General features: G+C 36.3%; 1 protein-coding gene across 9 annotated transcripts in view; it reads right to left on the bottom strand.

Annotated features, from left to right (window-relative positions):
• Positions 1 to 766: 766 nt before the first annotated feature.
• Positions 767 to 20,116, bottom strand: part of LOC132116204 (disco-interacting protein 2 homolog C) — a 116,363-nt gene continuing 97,013 nt past the window's right edge. For 3 of the 9 annotated variants that reach the window (XM_059524889.1, XM_059524894.1, XM_059524892.1), the window contains 16 exons: positions 19,911 to 20,020; positions 17,535 to 17,615; positions 16,636 to 16,759; positions 16,016 to 16,137; positions 15,824 to 15,935; positions 15,638 to 15,747; positions 15,056 to 15,186; positions 12,536 to 12,704; positions 11,403 to 11,573; positions 5,482 to 5,511; positions 4,513 to 4,574; positions 3,394 to 3,451; positions 3,220 to 3,294; positions 2,956 to 3,130; positions 2,751 to 2,874; positions 767 to 1,713 (listed from right to left, as the gene is read on the bottom strand). In XM_059524889.1, coding sequence (XP_059380872.1) covers positions 1,461 to 1,713; positions 2,751 to 2,874; positions 2,956 to 3,130; positions 3,220 to 3,294; positions 3,394 to 3,451; positions 4,513 to 4,574; positions 5,482 to 5,511; positions 11,403 to 11,573; positions 12,536 to 12,704; positions 15,056 to 15,186; positions 15,638 to 15,747; positions 15,824 to 15,935; positions 16,016 to 16,137; positions 16,636 to 16,759; positions 17,535 to 17,615; positions 19,911 to 20,020 — 1,907 coding nt within the window. In that variant the 3' untranslated portion in view covers positions 767 to 1,460. The remainder of the gene's footprint in view (positions 1,714 to 2,750; positions 2,875 to 2,955; positions 3,131 to 3,219; positions 3,295 to 3,393; positions 3,452 to 4,512; positions 4,575 to 5,481; positions 5,512 to 11,402; positions 11,574 to 12,535; positions 12,705 to 15,055; positions 15,187 to 15,637; positions 15,748 to 15,823; positions 15,936 to 16,015; positions 16,138 to 16,635; positions 16,760 to 17,534; positions 17,616 to 19,910; positions 20,021 to 20,116) is intronic. The other 6 variants (XM_059524890.1, XM_059524895.1, XM_059524891.1 and 3 more) reach the window with 3 other exon arrangements.

The raw sequence follows: 20,116 nt of genomic DNA, 5'->3' as shown, positions 1-20,116 counted from the left end.
GCTTCTTTTTCTCTCTTCGCTATTGTTTGCATTATTATAGCCAATCGGTCATGTTTTATGCTTTGCCCATATTGCATGTGCCAACAATAGGCCGGCATTTATTTAGCATGTATTTCCCACATAAACCGAATAAAAACAAGAGCTTAATCCATTTCACGGTTGAAAGTAAACGGTGAGGCATTAACGTAAAATGTTGTTTTATGAAAATACCAAAATCGGCGTTAGTATCAGTGATGTTTGAGCGGTAAACAAAAACGCAATTGTTTAAAAGCCTGTGTCAATAAATAATAATGCAATCACACGGATAAACGATACAAAACAAGTTTAAAATTCTATACGAGGAAAAAAAACAACGTAATAAATTGCGGTGCAGATTTGAGTCATAAAAGCAAAATGTAAACAAAATTCCAGGCACATTTTTAGGGTTCGTTTTCTCTCTGAACGGACGCAGCGATTTCGTTTCCATTAGAAAAACTGAAGCATTTATTCCGTGTGTTTGACATCGTATTGAAAGTTCTATGAGTTCGTATTTTTAACCGTTCGCTCGGTCAGTTGATTCGCTCTACAACAGACACCATGCAAGTGGGAAGTACTGCATTAGAAATGTTTCATTGGTGATTTGTAGATCATTTTATATATTTATATATATATATATATACATATATATATATATATATATATATATTCCTTTTTTATATATATTGTATGTATATTTATATTTTTACATAGACTTGATGTGATACTACTCACTCAAGATGATACAATGTTTTATATCAGCAATATTATTTAATGAGGAAAACATTTCCAAATGTCTTCGCTCACCGATTCTAAAAAGAGCAAAATAAATAAGAACTATTATCTGTACATAATTACACAATATCAAGCGACTTTGTGTTCAACCTTCAGCTTTTGTACAATGATATTAAACATGGAGGAATCGAAAAAGCAGGGGATGTTTTTTTCTGTTTTTGCTTCCTGCTGTTCGAGAACATTTACAAAGATTGAAAAACTAAACCGGCAAGTTGCTGAAGGACGGCTGCAATATACGTACAAATGTAATAAGTTGTCGTTGTACCTTTTTTTTTTTTAAATGAATGGCCAGAAATGGCGTGATATCACGTCTACTTTCCACAAGTTACTCTCCAAATCATCGGGAAACCTAAAACGCACATTTCGCCACATTTAAAAATACCCTTCGCTCATATAGGGCGGAATAAAAATGAATGATGTCGCAACACCTCACGTAAAAACAAAGCGACGCACAGGCGCACAAGCAGAAGCAGAAACAATTCCTCTTCCCTTCAGGAGACCGAATCCTTCTGCCAATCTGTTTTGCCATTTGGCTTGGTTATCACTTCTCAAAGTTTCTCCCAGTAAGTGTTCATTTGCGAAAGATCACCCAAGCGGTCATGTGCAGTCAGTTAAACACACGCACGCTAACATACACGCGAACACTCATGCTACATGTTATATGCCACATAAATGGGGTCCAGCTGATCGGCTAGAAAGCCGTCTCGCAGGTGCATCCTCTGTTTCTCTCCGCGAGAGTTGATGGGAATGACGCCAATGTCCACCACCACCACCACGCCTACAATCAGGTAGTGCTCCTCCAGGACCGAGTTGGTCACCAAAGGAACCAGATCCAAAGCTTCCTGTTCTGAACCTTCCAGCTCCACGACCACCACCAGCAGGTTGGTCCAGGGAAACACCGCACTGAAACAAACAGAGCAGTTCATTTAAAACATGTCCTTTCTAAAGGGCCATTCACACTGACAGTTATCAGTAGCCACAAAGTGACAGGAAGTAAGACAGGAAGTCTTAACCAATCCGAACATGAGTGATGTTTAAAATACAACTGCTGATTGAGATTTCACTGATAAAATGCCTTGTAATTCTTGATGGTTGCAACTAATAAGTTTTATGTATTAATTTTTTTTTTAATTAGCACATTTAAATTTCTTAATCTTTAACAATCTAAAAAAGCAATATCAATTTTTAATACTATAAATCATAACATTATGACGGCCATGTTCACTTGTAGAATTAAAATGATGAATTTATTTAATTTATTTAGACATAAAAGTATAGAGAGTATACATTTTAATATCAAAAAAGTACATCAATTAATTTGATTGTAGTTTTATGTGTTTTATTTTCATTTATTTAGACAAAAAAAGTATAAAGAGTGCACATTTGAATAATCAAAAGGAAGTTGAATTTAGTTTTATTTTATTTTTTTCCATTTAGACAAAATAGTACAATTAGTATACAATTTAATATCAAAACAAATTAATTCAATGTTTTTTTAAATAAATGTTTTATACTATTTATTTAGAGAAAAAAATATAGATAATATATATATTTTTATATCAAAACAATCAGTTTGACAGATTTTATTTGTTTGTGTTATTTAGATAAAATAGTATGATATACATTATAAGAATCATAAATAAACGTTTTATTAATAAATTGTTTTTTTTAGATGAAATAGTATAGATAATATACATTTTAGTATCAAAATAAATGTATTTGTATTTTTCCATTTATTTAGATAAAATGTTATAACTTTGAATATCAAAGTACATTTAACTGAGTTAAGTTTTAAGTATTTTATTTTTCATTTTTACATAATAGTATAAACTGAATACATTTTAATCTCTACATAAATAAATGGCCAAATTTAAATATCAGTACATCTCTGAAAAAATCAAATGAAAAAGGTACTCGGATTGGAAGCGAGAAGGTCGTACCATTCCATGATGCTCTTGTGTGTGCGTATCACAGAGGTCTCTATGTCGATGGGGTGATACCTCATTCCTCTCAGCTCCATGGCTTCATCCAGAGCGCCCACTACATACAGAGCGTCATGCCGCTCTGGAAACACAGCAGATGTTAGTATCCTTCTTAGACTACCAGTTAAAAACAAAATAACAAGGACTAAACATGCTTAATCACCTCCACTTGCATCTGTGAGTTCAGTCCTGCGGAGGAAGCCCAGGTAGCCGGTACGTGCCCATATGGTCTGTGTGTCTCCGAAGCTCAAGCGTGAGTTGAAGTGATCAGACTGCAGGGCCTCATCGCCGTACACCGTGAAGTAACCGCTGCCGTTATGGGTGCAGTGGACCCAGATCTAGAGACACATAACAGACCAGGAACACATGAAGTCATAAAGAACCACAGATGATTTCGACTTGATCTTTACCTGCGATACGAACTCACCTCCCCTAGATGGGAGTCTCCCAGCGGGCCCTTGGTTTCAGGATTGGCAATGATGATTCGAACTCCGGGTAAAATCTGGTAGAAAATGAAACTGAGATTCAGTAATGTAATCATTTCAAAACACACAGCCAGATGGAGTCGAACTAAAACTGTTGTGAAGTGCCCTGCAGGTACCTTCCCAGACTCCATGAGAGGGAGACTGTGTGGGGAGCCTCGCTCGACCAGCCGCACTCTGAGGAAAAACAAGCACACTTGATCACTTATCAGCTCATAAACACAAGAGTGGACACGACTAATGACATGTTCAAAAACTAATTCAGACACTCCTGAGTAAACAAATGCAATTTCAGAGTGAACATGACTAGAGAAATACGTATGTGCATACAGTACAAAACAAATGTGCAGATATACAGCACAACAAATCACAACGATTTGCAAGCACCAATTTTTTTTAACTACTGTCTTTTGAAAAACGTGTAAAAAAAATTATTATTTTTTTTAATTTTATTTTATTATTATTGTGAGAATTAAAAGATTTTACAGAGTAGGCTTTATCTAATATCTACTTCATTAACAAATTAACATAAGATTTTAAATAAAGTAACAGATTTACTAAATCCCATATTATTACAATCACGACTTTATTTGTGGTTATTGTATTCTATCGACAAACACTTTTGAAAAGTAAAAATTAAAAAAACTTGAAAGTTTTACACAATTAACATTAATTAAGGTTAGGGTTTAAAAAGATATGTTGTTGACTTGAAGTAAATATTCACAGCATAATATTTGAAATACTTTAGAAACGTTACCTATATAATATCACACTTATTATTTCTCAGTGCATTTGATGGATATTCAACAAATAAGCTACATGTAACGAATGAATTCAATTTAATAAATAGAAATATGACATATGAATGAATTCAACAAGTAAAAACATAATAATGGATTTTCAACAACTACATTGTTTATACTTCATAACTATGTGGTATTTCCAATTTTGGGGAAATTGAGTGAATTAAATACTTTAAAATGAAAGTTACTTCCTCTAATTTGATTATTTTCTTTATATGCTTAATGAACATAAATCAAACAAAAAATATCATTAAAAAAATGTCGGGCAGTTTTACATTATGCAACACAATAACATAAAGACAAAAAAGTAAGCCTAATTTGCTATTATATGAAAAATTATACCATAGCTCACTGGACTCATTATCATTATTCTTTTGCATAGTTCTCCACTTTGATTTCTGAGTGTCTGAAGTCTGTCATTAATAAATCTCTCACCTGTCGTGTCGGAGAGCTCTCATGTCCACGTACACAGTAGTTGGGTCTGGTCCTGATGTCCCCTGAAACGCACATCATGAAGCCATTAATCAGGAGATACTCTCTAATACAGAGAACTAGCTCTGAGTGACTTCTCCGGGGGGGGGGGGGGGGGGGAGAACCGGTCAATTTCCTCTGAGTCAAACAACTTCAGCTGTTAACTAGTTAGTAGCAGAGCCTAGAGATCACTGACTGAAATGGTGAAAAAGGAGTTTGAGGGGGAAAAAAGGTGAGACAAGCAGCAAACCGAGAAAGAAATGACCTCAAATTTAAACCATCACGCTGAAAGGCACACGGCACACATTATAAATGATGTCTTGAATGGAGGCGTTTTAGAGAGCAGAACGAAAAATAGGAATTGTTTATGAAGCCTGGATGACAAATGTGTGGGTGTTTGTGAAGCAGAGAAAAAGACGGCCGCAGATGAAAGCCGACTGAATGTTTGCTTGTGTTGAAAGTGCCCCAGTATTGAAGATCTTTCGCCACTGGGTGGACGGCAGAGTGTTTACCGGCTGCTTTAGAAACTTCAGTCTGCCTTAAGGCTCTTTCTACGCTGCTTTGACCTACACATGAAAAGTGCCGCAGATAGTGTCACAGTAACACGCAACTCTTAACCCCGGCCTTAAGTCTAGGTGAGCAGCAATCTCACACGGGGAGGGTTGGATCTCACTTCTCTGAGGTAAGATCAAACCGAGGGCATCTTTCCTGTTCAAAACTGAGTCCAGGAAAGCAGCTCATTAGATCAGCCATTAGTCTGATAAATTAGTCACACTGATTGGGTCTGATCCAGCTGATCACTTCCACTACATTAGCAAAAGCCACACACCGCAAGGATCAAGAACCCAGTAGCTGAGGGGTAAAAAAGGCTAAAGTCAGACCCCATTCCACACCCAGTGCCAGATCGAGCGGGGAGTGTTTGGACTTCCCTACCTGATCCGCAAGCTTCCCGAGTCTGTGGGGCTACAACAGCCAGTGAGCAGATGAGAGAGAGGGAGAGAGTGAGGAAAGAGGAAGATTTATGGACGTGACAAAGAAAAGGAATAAGTATGAAATACAAAAGGAGGAAAGGAGAGCCATGTGGGACAAAAGAGCAAAAACAACATGCAGAGTGTCAAAATAATAAGTGAGGATATTGTTGATTGATATTATTTTTCCTGACCCATACAGTCTTATGTCAAAATAATATTTACAGTTTTATATATATATATATATATATATATATATATATATATTTTTTTTTTTTTTTTTTTTTATATATATATTCAAACTTTAATTTTCACTAATTAATTTCTTATATATTCACACTTATATATTTACACTTATTTATTTACGATTATATTTATACAAACCCGTTTCCAAAAAAGTTGGAACACTGTATAAATTGTGAGTAAAAAAGGAATAATTTACAAATCTCATAAACTTATATTTTATTCACAATAGAATATAGATAACATATCAAATGTTGAAAGTGAGACATTTTGAAATGTCATGCCAAATATTGGCTCATTTTGGATTTCATGAGAGCTACAGATTCCTAAAAAGTTGGGACAGGTAGCAATAAGAGGCCGGAAAAGTTAAATGTACATATAAGGAACAGCTGGAGGACCAATTTGCAACTTATTAGGTCAATTGGCAACATGATTGGGTATAAAAAGAGCCTCTCAGAGTGGCAGTGTCTCTCAGAAGTCAAGATGGGCAGAGGATCACCAATTCCCCCAATACTGCGGCGAAAAATAGTGGAGCAATGTCAAAAAGGAGTTTCTCTGAGAAAAATTGCAAAGAATTTGAAGTTATCATCATCTACAGTGTATATTCATACAAATATTCAGAGAATCTGGAACAATCTCTGTGCATAGGGGTCAAGGCCAGAAAACCATACAGGATGCCCCCGATCTTCGGTCCCTTAGATGGCACTGCATCACATACAGGAATGCTACTGTAATGGAAATCACAAAATGGGCTCAGGAATACTTCCAGAAAACATTGTCGGTGAACAAAATCCACCGTGCCATTCCGGCTAAAACTCTATAGGTCAAAAAATAAGCCATATCTAAACATTATCCAGAAGCACAGGCTTTTTTTCTGGGCCAAGGCTCATTTAAAATGGACTGTGGCAAAGTGGAAAACTGTTCTGTGGTCAGACGAACCAAAATTTGAAGTTCTTTTTGGAAAACTGGGACTCCATGTCATCCGGACTAAAGAGGACAAGGACAACCCAAGTTGTAATCAGCGCTCCGTTCAGAAGCCTGCATCTCTGATGGTATGGGGTTGCATGAGTGTTTGTAGCATGGACAGCTTACATATCTGGAAAGGCACCATCAATGCTGAAAGGTATATCCAAGTTCTAGAACAACATATCCTCCCATCTAGACATCGTCTCTTTCAGGGAAGACCTTGCATTTTCCAACATGACAATGCCAGACAACATACTGCATCAATTACAACATCATGGCTGCGTAAAAGAAGGATCCGGGTACTGAAATGGCCAGCCTGCAGTCCAGATCTTTCACCCATAGAAAACATTTGGCGGATCATAAAGAGGAAGATGCGACAAAAAAGACCTAAGACAGTTGAGCAACTAGAAGCCTGTATTAGACAAGAATGGGACAACATTCCTATTCCTAAACTTAAGCAACTTGTCTCCAGTCCCCAGACGTTTGCAGAAGAGGGGATGTCACACAGTGGTAAACATGGCCTTGTCCCAACTTTTTTGAGATGTGTTGATGCCATGAAATTTAAAATCAACTTATTTTCCCTTAAAATTTTACATTTTCTCAGTTTAAACGTTTGATATGTCATCTATGTTGTATTCTGAATAAAATATTGAAATTTGAAACTTCCACATCATTGCATTCTGTTTTTATTCACAATGTGTACAGTGTCCCAACTGTTTTGCAGAGGTGGAAAGAGTACAAAAATATTCAACTCAAGTAAAAGTACCATTACATTAATGAAATTTTACTTAAGTACAAGTAAAAGTACCAGTCTAAAAATCAACTCAAGTAAAAGTAAAAAGTAGCTCATTTAAACTTTACTCAGAGTAAAAATTACTTAGTTACATTTTAACAGTGGGAGGGAGTCAAAAATGGGACAGGCCAAGGGTGTCAAACTCAGTTCCTGGAGGGCCACAGTCCTGCACAGTTTAGATTTAACCCTAATTAAACACACCTGATCCAGCTAATCTAATCATTTAGGTTTATTTGAAAACTACATGATATGTGTGCTGGAACAGGGTTAGAACTAAACTCTGCAGGGCTATGGCCCTCTAGGAACTGAGTTTGACACCCCTGGGATAGGTCTATTAATCTCAAACTAGTTGTTTTTAATTAAAGGAATCAGTTATTTAGAATAATAAAACATTTGGGCTGTTACCAGGCAAATCAGTATCAACAAACTCATCTTTTAATGCAGAGGAAATGCAGAAGATTCATTGGAAGTGGCATTTAGATGTATTACACTGTTTAGTGCAGGACAAGAATGCATTTAACCTGCAGTTACAAATGCATGAATAATGTTTTGATATACAAGACATAAAATGTTGAATACTCATTTGAAATGATAAGAAATTAATTATTTAAAAAAATCAAAAGATACTTTAAATGTGAAATTAAAATGGCCAGTATGTGTCAGCAAGTCTCTGTTAATAAGTGAGTCATTGCGATTGAACCGAATCATTTAAACAGTTGATTCATTCAGGAACGAAAAACACTGTCACGTTGCTCAGAGATGCAAAACTGTGCTTTGGTGGCTGTGTTTGGAATAATTTTCTGTTGTAGAAATAGAGCTAAAAAAGGCAATATGGTGTCTAAAACGCAAGTCTCTTAATTAACTTGTTTACTGAACTGTTATATGTATGTATGTATGTATATATTCATGATGATTTTTGGAGGAAAAGACTGCATTCTTTGTGTGATTTTGATTTAATATATGAAATTATATAAATATGTGAATTTTCTGCCCCTATATCTTCAATTTTGTGATCATTCTAAATTCATTTTAGGAGACTGAATCACACAGTGAAAGAACGCACTATAAATGCGCGCGCACATCATTAAAACAAAAAATATGATATTATCGCAGACGATATATATATAGCACACTCCTCACCACTGTCTTTTTGGCTAATTTGTGCAAAACCTCTTGCTAAAATGTCAAAGCTTCATTTTAACCACCAATGCAATGATTCAATTATTTAGCTTACCTCTACATTTTGCGAAGGGTTGATGTCTTGTCGAGATTTTATAAGCTGCTAGTTTGGTCTTCCTAGGCAAGTACAGCTTACACTGCATAATAGAGCATACATATGGCCAGGGGTTCACTTCATTTCCTTCGAGTTAAACTTCAGAATATGACGGGGTTTCGTTTTCAGCGGTGTCTGCACCACTAACGCCTGTTTTTAACGTCTGCATCTTTCTTGTGATTTTAGCGCCAGTTTGCCCTCCTGCCCATTATTTACTGACGTAGATTCCAGTGAGCGTTTTTTTTTTTTTTTTTTTTACTCAGTAATTAATGTGTTTTAAAATGTAGCGAAGTACAATACTTTAAACAAAATATACTTAAGTAAAAGTAAAATTACAGATTTTAAAAATTACTTTAAAAAGTATTAGTACACAAAAAAGCTACTCAATTACAGTAACGCGAGTAAATGTAATTCGTTACTTTCCACCTCTGCTGTTTTGGAATCGGTTTTGTATTATAATGAGATTATATCTAGATTAAATTTATATTATAATTAGATTATACAGTTGTCAACATTTGAAATGGATTAAAAGTTAATAAAAGTTGTTCTAAAATAAGAACACATTTTGGATTTAGGTTGACTTTGATTAAAGGTTTTGCTTTCCACTTTAAATGTTAACTACTGTTATTATATATTATATAATAATATTGTAAGATTTTATTCATTTTGACTTTAGCTGAACTCAAAGCTTCTCATTTTTGCCTGTGAGGTTGCTCAGAGTATTTTACGATTTAATGGTCATTAGACTCCTAGGTGTAAAACAATTAATATCTCTAGTATGTAACCATAGAAACATCTGTAGTATGACCGAGTGGTGTGGTACTTTTTGCCTGGTAACAAAAATTCTTCATGACAGCAGGTGGGAGTTCATATCAGAATCTTGTTTTAGAAGGTTTTTAGAAGGTTTATTTCATGACAAAGGTTATCTGATTGTACATTACCCCACTTAATGCATAGATACTAGGGGTGTAACGGTTCACAAAATTCACGGTTCGGTTCGATACGATACACTGGTGTCACGGTTCGGTTCGGTACGGTTCGGTACGTTTTAGATACAGCAAAAAGAAAAAATTGGCAGATAAATTTCATTGATTTTTAAAAAATGTTTTATTTATTAAAACTAACAAAGTATGTTTTTTTTTTACATTGAACAATGATGGAGCTATTCTTTACCCATCTTCTATAATGTTTTCTTAGCAGCATACTGTATAAAACAAAAACAGCTCCTTATAAAAAAATTAAAATGTTATATTATTGTAGTAGTTATGAACAAATACAAAGATGTAACTTTTTATATGGAACTCTATAACTCTTTATATTGAGTGTGTTTTTACTCAATTGGTTCTCTATAGGGCTTATGTTTTTTGGAACAAAGCATGAATTACGGTCTGTCTGAAATGGGCTCGTGAAGGAATATTGTAACGGGGCTCAATTACATTAAGCATGTTCTTAAAACCTACGTTTTCCACTACAGAGTGGGCCTTTCACACAGGACGCGGTATGCGCGGCGCTTGCCGCTGGGTTCAGCGTCGCCCTTCAGATACAACGCGATTTGCGCTGCAAAAAAAAAAGTTGAACTATTTTGAACTTTGACCACGGCGTGCGCGCAAGCACTTGCGCTTTTGGTCGACGCAGCAACAAAACGTCCTTGCGCGGAGCAAGCCATTGAGATGAATGGGTTTTATAGCGCAGCGCCGCGCATACCGCGTCCTGTGTGAAAGGCCCATAAAGGCATTCGCTCACTTAGAGGGAATCCAAAGTGCACCCAAACACCAGACCTGTTGGTTATTGGAGGATCTCCTATTTCTGGTCTGTTAAACGCATTAGCCATTTTGCAACGAGCCTTCAGCCTGTACTGAGTGAGCGAGCGCCTGACTGAGTAGCCTAACATAAACTTATAAGTTGGTGTTTTTTTCTTCTTCGGGGGTGTCAGGGGCATTGCCTGTTACGTCGTTTGGGTTATTGGGCTACCTTGTTGAACGCATATCATTATATTTCACAAATTTTTTTTTATTTTCCAAATATAATTAATTAGTCCAACGAACCATTCGGTTCAATACAAATACACGTATCGTTACACCCCTAATAGATACTTACCAAATAATAAATGAATGGGCATGAAATACTGATTATAATGTCGTTTTATTATATTATATACAGCACTATTTAAATATTTGGGGTCAGTAGGGTTTTTTTTATGTTTTTGCTCACCAAGGCTGCATTTATTTGATCAATAATAATGTAAAATAGCAATGAATGAATATATGAGTAACATACCAGCATTACATCATCAACTGGCCACTCTACTCAGCAGCTTTGGAAAACCCCATATCAGTTGAAAAGTACTATTTTTGACATGTGTTCTACATATACGTTTACTTGAGCGTTGACCCGATTATACCTCCACAACCTCAGGATATCCAATAATGCTGCATTACTCTAATTTAGAATGCAAACTAAAGGCACAGCGAAATCCTCTCGCAAATCTAAACACTAATCCCGGCTGCAGTTGGCTTGCTAAAACAACACTGGGATTGGGATTATGGCTCAATCTCCGCCTCGTGTTTTCTGGTCAGCACTAGATTAACTGCTGACACACACACACACTAACCTGCAGGCAGATGGCCAGGTTCACTCTACATCCGAAGGAAGTGCTGACGGCTCGCGGGTGCAGGCCCAGGTCTTTAAAGAGCTTGGAGAAGGACTGGGTGAGGGCTATCCTGGGCCTCTCCTCAGCGACCACCACACACGTCCTCACGCGGGACAGGTCAAGTCCACGGGACTTAGGGACAGGACAGAGAAAGACAGAGAGAGCGAGCAAATGAGTCACCAACATTCACATTTTGTCAAGTGTAACTAAAACATTTAGTGCTATTAAAAATAAATAAATAATTATATTTAATTTACAACACTTTAAAAAAGATAATACAATACAACAGCATTATTATTTTTTTATCAATAATAATACAGTAATATATATTAATTAAATGAATATATATTAAATGTGATATATATTTAATATTAATGTATTTTATTTTTTTAAATGTTTTTTTAATATATATAATATAATATATTACTAAAAGTAAACATGGTCAGTTTATACACTATGTATATTATAATGTTTTTCTTTAAGCTCCATTTAACAAAGATAATGATAATAATATAATTCTAATCATAACCATACTAAATTACAAATATATAATATAATATAATATAATATTTTTCTTTAGATGCCCTAAAAGTAAACAGTCAGTTTATACATTATATTTATTATAATGTTTTTCTTTAAGCTCCATTTAAAGAATAGCAGAAGTTGCTGAAAAATCTCTGGGTAAAAGAAAACATTTTCACAGTTCTACCTCATACCAACCAAAAAATTAAAAATATTTTTATCTAATTTCTCCTCTTCATTGATCGTTGTGATGTTAATAAACCGTACTCGGCTCCAGATTGCAGTTAGTAACTATGGCAATCTCAATGACTAAATCAGAGTAAATAAAACAAGATTTTACAAGACAGGCTCGCCAGGAGGCACGGACGGCCTTTCCTTCACTAACTCAGAACAGACGTTAATTATACACAGTCACACCTCCTGAACACAGAACACTCACACACGCAAGACCACCAACAATCACCTTCTGTCACTGCCGCAAATATAACATGAAATCTAACCAAAAATGGCTTCAGAGCTTCCTCAGGATGCAAAGGAAGTGAATGACTGACACTTTAGAGAGAATCTGGTACCTTGAGGGATTCTGTCTGCAGGCCCAACCCCTTGGTGCAAAGCTCCATGACGGAGTACGAACAAAACGTGTCTCTGACCCGAAACTGACTGACAGCCAGCAGCCACAGAGCGGGGTTCACCTCCAGCTCGGACGGGGGAATCAAGATGGACTGATGCCCTGAATACACACTTCACCCAGTGGGAAGAGACAGAAGAAAACACAACATTACCAACACACAACACAAGAGCGGAGGAACCTGCCCACCCTGACAAATAAGACACACTGGGAGAACAACACATCAGTCAAGCGAGACAGGAGCTGAGCACACACTTTACTCTAGAGGAGACACAGCACAGCATAAAAACACACATTTGTGTGAGCGCAGCACAAAACTACGATTTTTCAAGGAAGCAGTTCAATATTTGTGCAGCTCGTCTGCCTGCAAAGCATTTGTTTCACTGATGCGACTAAATGCTAGAGAAATATAAAATACTTCAATGATGAACTGTAACTGCATGATTGATTTGTTACATATCCGAACAACTAAAAAAATAGTGCATCTGTGGCCACATTTTGAACTGTTGCTCAGTTTTAATTACTGTCTTCATTCCATCAACGACTCATAATTGAGTGAACTTGTAGTTCTGTGGAAGCAATATTCATTCTTCTGGGAAAAAAATAAGTGGTGAAATTTGCATATAACTTTAGACAGCCAAGAGTCAGAGTCAGAGTAGCTTTATTGTCATTCCAGCTCTATACAGTTAGTATACAGTGAAACGAGACAGCGCTTCTCCAGGACCAAGGTGCTACACAGACAAAAAACAAAGAACACAGGACTGCAAAGAACATATATATATATAAACAGAACTATAAACAGACTACATAAAGTGCATGTGTGCATACTGTGCATTGCAAAAATGTGCAAAATTGTTTGTGCAGAGGTAGAAAAACACATTGGAATTTGTGTGAGTTAGAGAGATTAGTGTTTAAAGCCTCATGTATAAAAAGTCTTGTAAAAAGAAATTTTGCATGCTCAAAGTCTAGTTGGAAGATATTTAAAAGAGATATATTAAAACAGAAAAAACTGAATAAGTGCAAACTAAAATAAAACAATATCCCATGTTTTCTACATTTTATATTATTTATATTTTCATTTCTGTAAAGCACGTAAGTAAAGGTTTTCCATAAATATGTAAATAAATGAATAAAGTTTATTTTAATTTATTTATATAAAATAATGTACACTGTGGTTCAAAAGTTTGGGATCAGTAAGAGATTTCACGTTTTTTTTAAAGAGTCTGTAACTTTAAAAAAATACAGGAAACAAGTGTGAAATATTTGTGAAATATTATTGCAAATTAAAATAACAGTTTGTATTTTAATATACTTAAAATTAGAATTTATTTCTGTGATGCAAAGCTGAATTTTCCTAAGCCATTACTCCAGTTTTCAGTGTCACATGTTCCTTCAGAAATAATTCTAATATGCTGATTTTTTTTATCAATATTGGAAACAGTTGTGCTGCTTAATAATTTTTGAAATCTGTGATTTTTTTAAGGATACTGTGACGAGTGGGGCGGGGCCGAGGGACATGGGAGCGAGGCCGGGGGAGTGATTGGAGATGAACTGCACCTGTTCGACCCACCGGTCTCGAGGCCCATGGAGGAGATGGAAGGATATAAAACTGGAGCGACGACAGTGAAGGACGAGAGAGGACCAGGCCTGGGCTTTTAGTTGTGTTTTGGTTTTATTTTATGCGCACCAGTCGTCCGTGAGGGGCTGGTGCGCTGTTTTGGGTTTATTTTCCTTTATTAAAATGTTGTTTGATTGTCCGCCGGTTCCCGCCTCCTTCTTCCGGATGAATATGAAGGTTGATATTATTACAGATACTTTGATTAATAAAATGTCTAAAAGGACAGCATTTTTTATAAAATAGAAATCTTTTATCTAACAATATAAGTCTTTCTTATCACCTTTTATCAATTTATCGCTGAATAAAAGTATTCATTATTTTCAAAAATTACTGTCCCTAAACTTTTGAATGGTACTGTACATTATAACACAATATTTCTATTTTGAATAAAGGCTGTCCTTTATATTTATACAATAATCCTGAAAAATTGCAATGATATTTAATAAGATTACAGGGGAAAATATTATCAGCATTTTTGATCAAATGAATACAGCCCTGATGAGCATATCTTACTGATTTCAAACAGTAGTGTATATTAGATCATTTATTTCGTGCAATGGCTTGCCCCACAAGTTTTCATTCTAACTGTAAATACAATTATTGCTTGTTTTTACAAACAGGGATGGAAATAATTTTCTTAGGAAACAGACCTAAACTTGTATTGAACCCTAAACATTCCTTTGAAAAAGACAAATCAACAAAACTGCGGACGCGATGTGAATGAGTTCATAAAGATGCATTGTTTCCCGTTGAAATCTTGATGTACGTTTTTCCTTGTTTGATGTGTCCAGGCCTTTAACCTGCTCTATTAGGAAGACTGTGATTGCATCAGGCGACGTCTCTCACCTGCAGAGGCACCAGAGGACAAAGCCGAGGCCACAGTACGGATCCAGGCAGATGGCCACCTCACGAGAGGGATACAACTCACACTGAAGCTTTATAGAGCGGCAAAAGGCACTGGTGGCTGTGTGGGACATCTGAGAAGACACATAAAAATGATAAGAAATTAAAATACATATAGAATTAATGCAGTTAACTAAAACCATAATATTTCATACAACTGTGCTTTATTTATTCATAATGAGACAATGAGGACTTGTGAGTTATTTTGTGGGCTGCCATATGGAAATGCTAGCAAACAGAAGTGTATGGGGTTGAACAGGATAGAGAGGACAGAAGAGCTACACAATACTGGGTGGTCTCCGCAAACACTCATGGCTCCTATGACATAATAGCGACTGCCTGTTCAAAACCTGGTTTTCATCTCTAAACAATAAAAGAAGAAAAGTTCCTCTATTCATAAGACACCTGATCTCACCAGCGGCTAACTGAGAAGGTTTTAAATGGTTTCTTCCTGTTTTTTTTGTGTTGGGGAAACAAAGAGCAGGGGTTTCTCATTACACACAACAAGGGATGAGTAATATTCACCTTTACTCCTGCAAGCATCCCGGTAGTGGAGACGCTGAAGTCCAAGTAAGCCAGCGTGTCTGGATTGGAGGGTTTGTAGAGCTGAGGAGGCTTCTTCTTTGGCAGATCATCTGGAAAACATGTAAGATATTAAATGAATGTTCATTTAGACATCAAGAAGCCATCTGATCTTTGACCCACTGTCACCTGTGTCCAGAACAGGAGGCCACGACCTGATGTCCACTGCGGCAGTCGCCTCCTTTGACTTCAGGAGCTTGGAGATGACCTGTGAGGTCATCACACAGGCCGATCGGCTCACCTGAACACCAATTCATACGTTAGCGGCCATTTTTTAAACGTATCAAATGATATAAGGAAGGATTCCATTTCAACACCCACTTCCACAATCATTTTCACAGTGGGCAGGGTGGTGGCGATGTTCTGCGGGTGTGGGGGTCGCACTGTAATTGGTACACAGCCGGCATACAAGCATCCGTAAAAGGCAGCGATCAAATCGATTCCTGTAAATAAAAAAATGCATATATGAGGAGATTTTAACATTTTATCCTAGATTACTGGTCTTGAATGATCCACTAATTTCATTGGATCTCTCAAGTATCAAGTACATTTAAAGAGACAGCTTAACTAGTTGACGGTAGCCATTGACTTCCACAGTATGAAAGAAAAATACCATGGAAGTCAATGGCTACCGTCAATTGTTTGGTTGACAACATTCTTCAAAATATCTTCTTTTGTGTTCAACAGAAGAAAGACACTCATAATAGTTGGGAACAACTTGAGGGTCAGTAAATGACAGATGAACTATCCCTTTAAATAAGTTCTGTCCATTATATCCAAGTCAAATGTCTGGTGACTAATCTTAGACATATTTACTGCACTGAACTGTTTAACGGTTCACCTGATGCCACATGATTTGAGACCCCCGGGTATAAGAATATGAATCTAGTGGGACTGATCACAGATTTAGAGTTGTAGAAGTGTAGCTGATGGTGTCGTACCAGGTGGGTACACCAGCGCAACGTGATCACCGTCCTGCAGGTGGCCTCGCTCCATCAACATGGAGGCTATCTTCTCCGCCCGCTTATGCAACTGAAGACACGTCAGTGAGCTCAGGACTGTTCCCTACGTTCACACATATAGACATGTCAGTTTCCTCACAGTTCTCAGTTCAGGATGAGTTATCACAACTTTTCTATGGAGGGCATGTGGTGTTCAAAATAGCCTGCGATGATAAATGGCTGCATATTTAGTATATTAAAAAATGTATCCCTCGAAAAACCAGGGCAACATCATTTATGAAACCAATCCCTGCTCCCTAGAGGGGGGAATCGGTGCAGAAACAAACGAAGATATTTCTTTTTTCCATACTTGAAAAGAATACTAGTGGTATTCTTTAATTAAAAGTAGTTTGGTTAAATAAAAAATCTAATATATACTTAAATAATGCAATATATATATATATATATATATATATAATCTTTGTTACAAATTGTATGTGTATATATATATTCTTGAGCATCAAATCAGCATTTTAGAATGATTTCTGAAGGATCATGTGATGCAGAAGACTGTTTTAATTTTTCATCAAATAAATGCAGATTTGATGAACAGACTTCATTAAAAAATGATTAACTTGCTGACCCCAAACTTTTGTTATTTTAAACTGTAATAATATTTCACAATATTTCAGTTTTCACTTTATTTTTCATCAAATAAATGCATATTTGGTGAGCAGAATTAAAAAAAAAAAAAGAATTTAAATAAATCAAAAATAATGTTACTGACTCCAAACTTCTAAATGGTAATGTACGCATATATACATTTTATATTTTTTTAATTATTTTTTAAAGAAGAATATATTTAAAAGAAAATATATTATATAAAATACACATCATACCCTTGAGCTGAGGAGGGTGAAGAGCACGTGATCAGGAGTGGTCTGGGATCTCCACTGCAACACCTCAGACAGGAAGAGGAACTATGGGTGGAAAAAGGAAGTCCGAGATGATTATTACAAAATCTGATATATTTAAGTATTTAATGGAGATTATATAATATTCCCAAAGTGCAAAATCTTTATTCATAAGTTGAATCAGAAAATGTTAATACAGTTTGTTTTAATTGTTTGCATACGAGCAGGTGGGTGTTAAACAAGCCTGATTCAATCTATTGTTTTGCCAAATGCAATATTATAAAAGTAACATGACATTTAAAGAGTAACTGTTAAACACAGGATGCTCTTTTGCAATTAGCAAGACCTGTTAAAGTCATTAGCAAGCGGTGCTGGTGTTATCTGAAGGTTGGAAGTGAATGCAGGCATGTGTTACCTCATGTCCTAGAGTTAGTCTCACATCGGATCACATTCCTCCTCTTAGAAGAATGAAATAAAACTATTTCCATTCACTCAACGGGCCCGATTTTCATAGGCATGAATGGATGGAAGCAACAAAAAAAAAACAACAACACATGCTTGGGGGTGTAAAAATGGAAAATAGTCAAGTGTTTCTTTAAGCGGTGCAGATGGCGAAGGTAACATTTGTCGGTGTCAGACAGCGCATACCCATACAGGGCTAGAAGGGTGTGAAGGAATGAGAGAGGATGAGGAAGGCATGCAAGAGGCAGCAGCCAACAACTGTTGCAGCACTGTGTGTGCATGTGTGCATTTTTGGGTCTGTGCAAGTTTGTTTGAATGTGTGTGAGCATATGTGGCTTGTGTGTGCGGCCGACAGCTGTGTGTGTTAAGTTATGGTGTGGTGCACAGCAGACATGCTGACGGAATAATGGCTGCCATTTTTCACCCTGAGAGGGCAGCGTAATGGATTGGATTTGTGTTGAGATGGTTGACTGACAGCACAGCAAAACCAAAGACATCAAACTCAACACTAACAGCACAAAAAACAACCTAACCATCCCTCCCAAACAGAGCCCAGCGTGCAATCATTAGTCTAATGGAGTACTTTACGTATTCTGCAAAATCCTAACTTACAAGAGGCAAAAAAGGATCGTTTTAGAAGCAAAAAAAAAAAAAGATCAAGTTCTGTTTCGATGACATAATGTTTTAACAGTTTCCCAAAATGCTCTTTGTAGGGTTCGGGTATGAAACAACCCTGGCTGAGAGCAAGAGGTCTGACAAGCTGTTAGGGGTCAGTTCTTCTACCACAAATGTAGTTGGGACAATTACTGTGTGCCACACAGTGGATCCAAAATGAACACTCGGTGGGTGCCAAATGCATGTAATAAGTTGGCTGGTAACTTTATAAGGGACTGCAGCATGTTTAAGTCGAATTGTAAGATTGATTATCTGACTCTCGCTGACGTAAGTGACACAAGAGATTCAAATCCACACTGGCTACTAAAGAAAAACATCTGTTGTGACTCACCCATAGTCAAGTAACTTGGAAAATGTACTATCAGAGGTTTAATTAAGAGGCCTAAAATTATCCATGTGGCAATACATGTGGAACATTCATAACATTAAGCCACCAAAATGAAAACACAGGGAGGAAATTCACAATCTGTCTGCTCGTTTTTATGACAGCTGCAGGAGAATGAATCATCTCATATTTTGTGCTGAGAAAATGACTAGAGGGAACAACTATTTTTAAAATTAAGCAAGAAAAAAGAAAATAAACAAAATTAAGAAAATTACTGCATGCTTTTTAAAAGTATTTGAAAAGAAATGACAATCTACATTTTGTGACTAGAAAATTTTTTTTTGTAAAAAAAAAAAAATATATATATATATATATATATATATACACACACACACATTTATGCATTGTTTGAATTTTTATTACTTTTTATTATATATTTTAGGACTAGATGAATATATAATATTAATAATCATACACACACACACACATATATATATATATATATATATATATATATATATATATATACTTGAAATAATAATGCAACATCATTTTAAAGAATATTTTATGTATAAATATGTAACTAAAACTATAGCTATATATCTTTATTTTAAAAATACAGAGCAAAATACACTTGTAAATATTCTCATTCACTGGCATTTTTTCTCAGTTTTGGACCTGTGTGCTACATCTCCTCTGAGAGCAATTACAAAAACCCCTAAAGCAGCTTATATCTCTCAGTAACAGTTATTTAAATGTACTTAAACACAAATATGCTCATATTTTGTCTCTATTCTTGGCCGGATGGGACTCTGTTTGCTGGAGGTGAGGAATGAATAAGAGGGAAGGGAGAATGAATGATGGATGAAAATCGAGGCCCCATGTTACCACACACACACCTTTCTTGCCTGATCATTGTCTTCGATCTGGCCCAGATCTCTGCCACTGGCCTGAGCGATCCTCTTCCCCGAGACCAGGTTTCCCACCATCACAGAGGCGGGGCCAATCTCTGCAGGAGCGAGCAGAGGATGACCATCACAAACAAGCAGTCCACAACACACACACAGCTTTTCTGACAGTTCTAATTTTGTACGACATCCGAGGT

This window comes from Carassius carassius, chromosome 35 (assembly GCF_963082965.1).
Source record: "Carassius carassius chromosome 35, fCarCar2.1, whole genome shotgun sequence".
Classification (NCBI taxonomy): domain Eukaryota; kingdom Metazoa; phylum Chordata; class Actinopteri; order Cypriniformes; family Cyprinidae; genus Carassius; species Carassius carassius.
The sequence above is the reverse complement of the archived record's forward strand: the minus strand, read 5'-3'. Positions and strand labels throughout refer to the sequence as shown.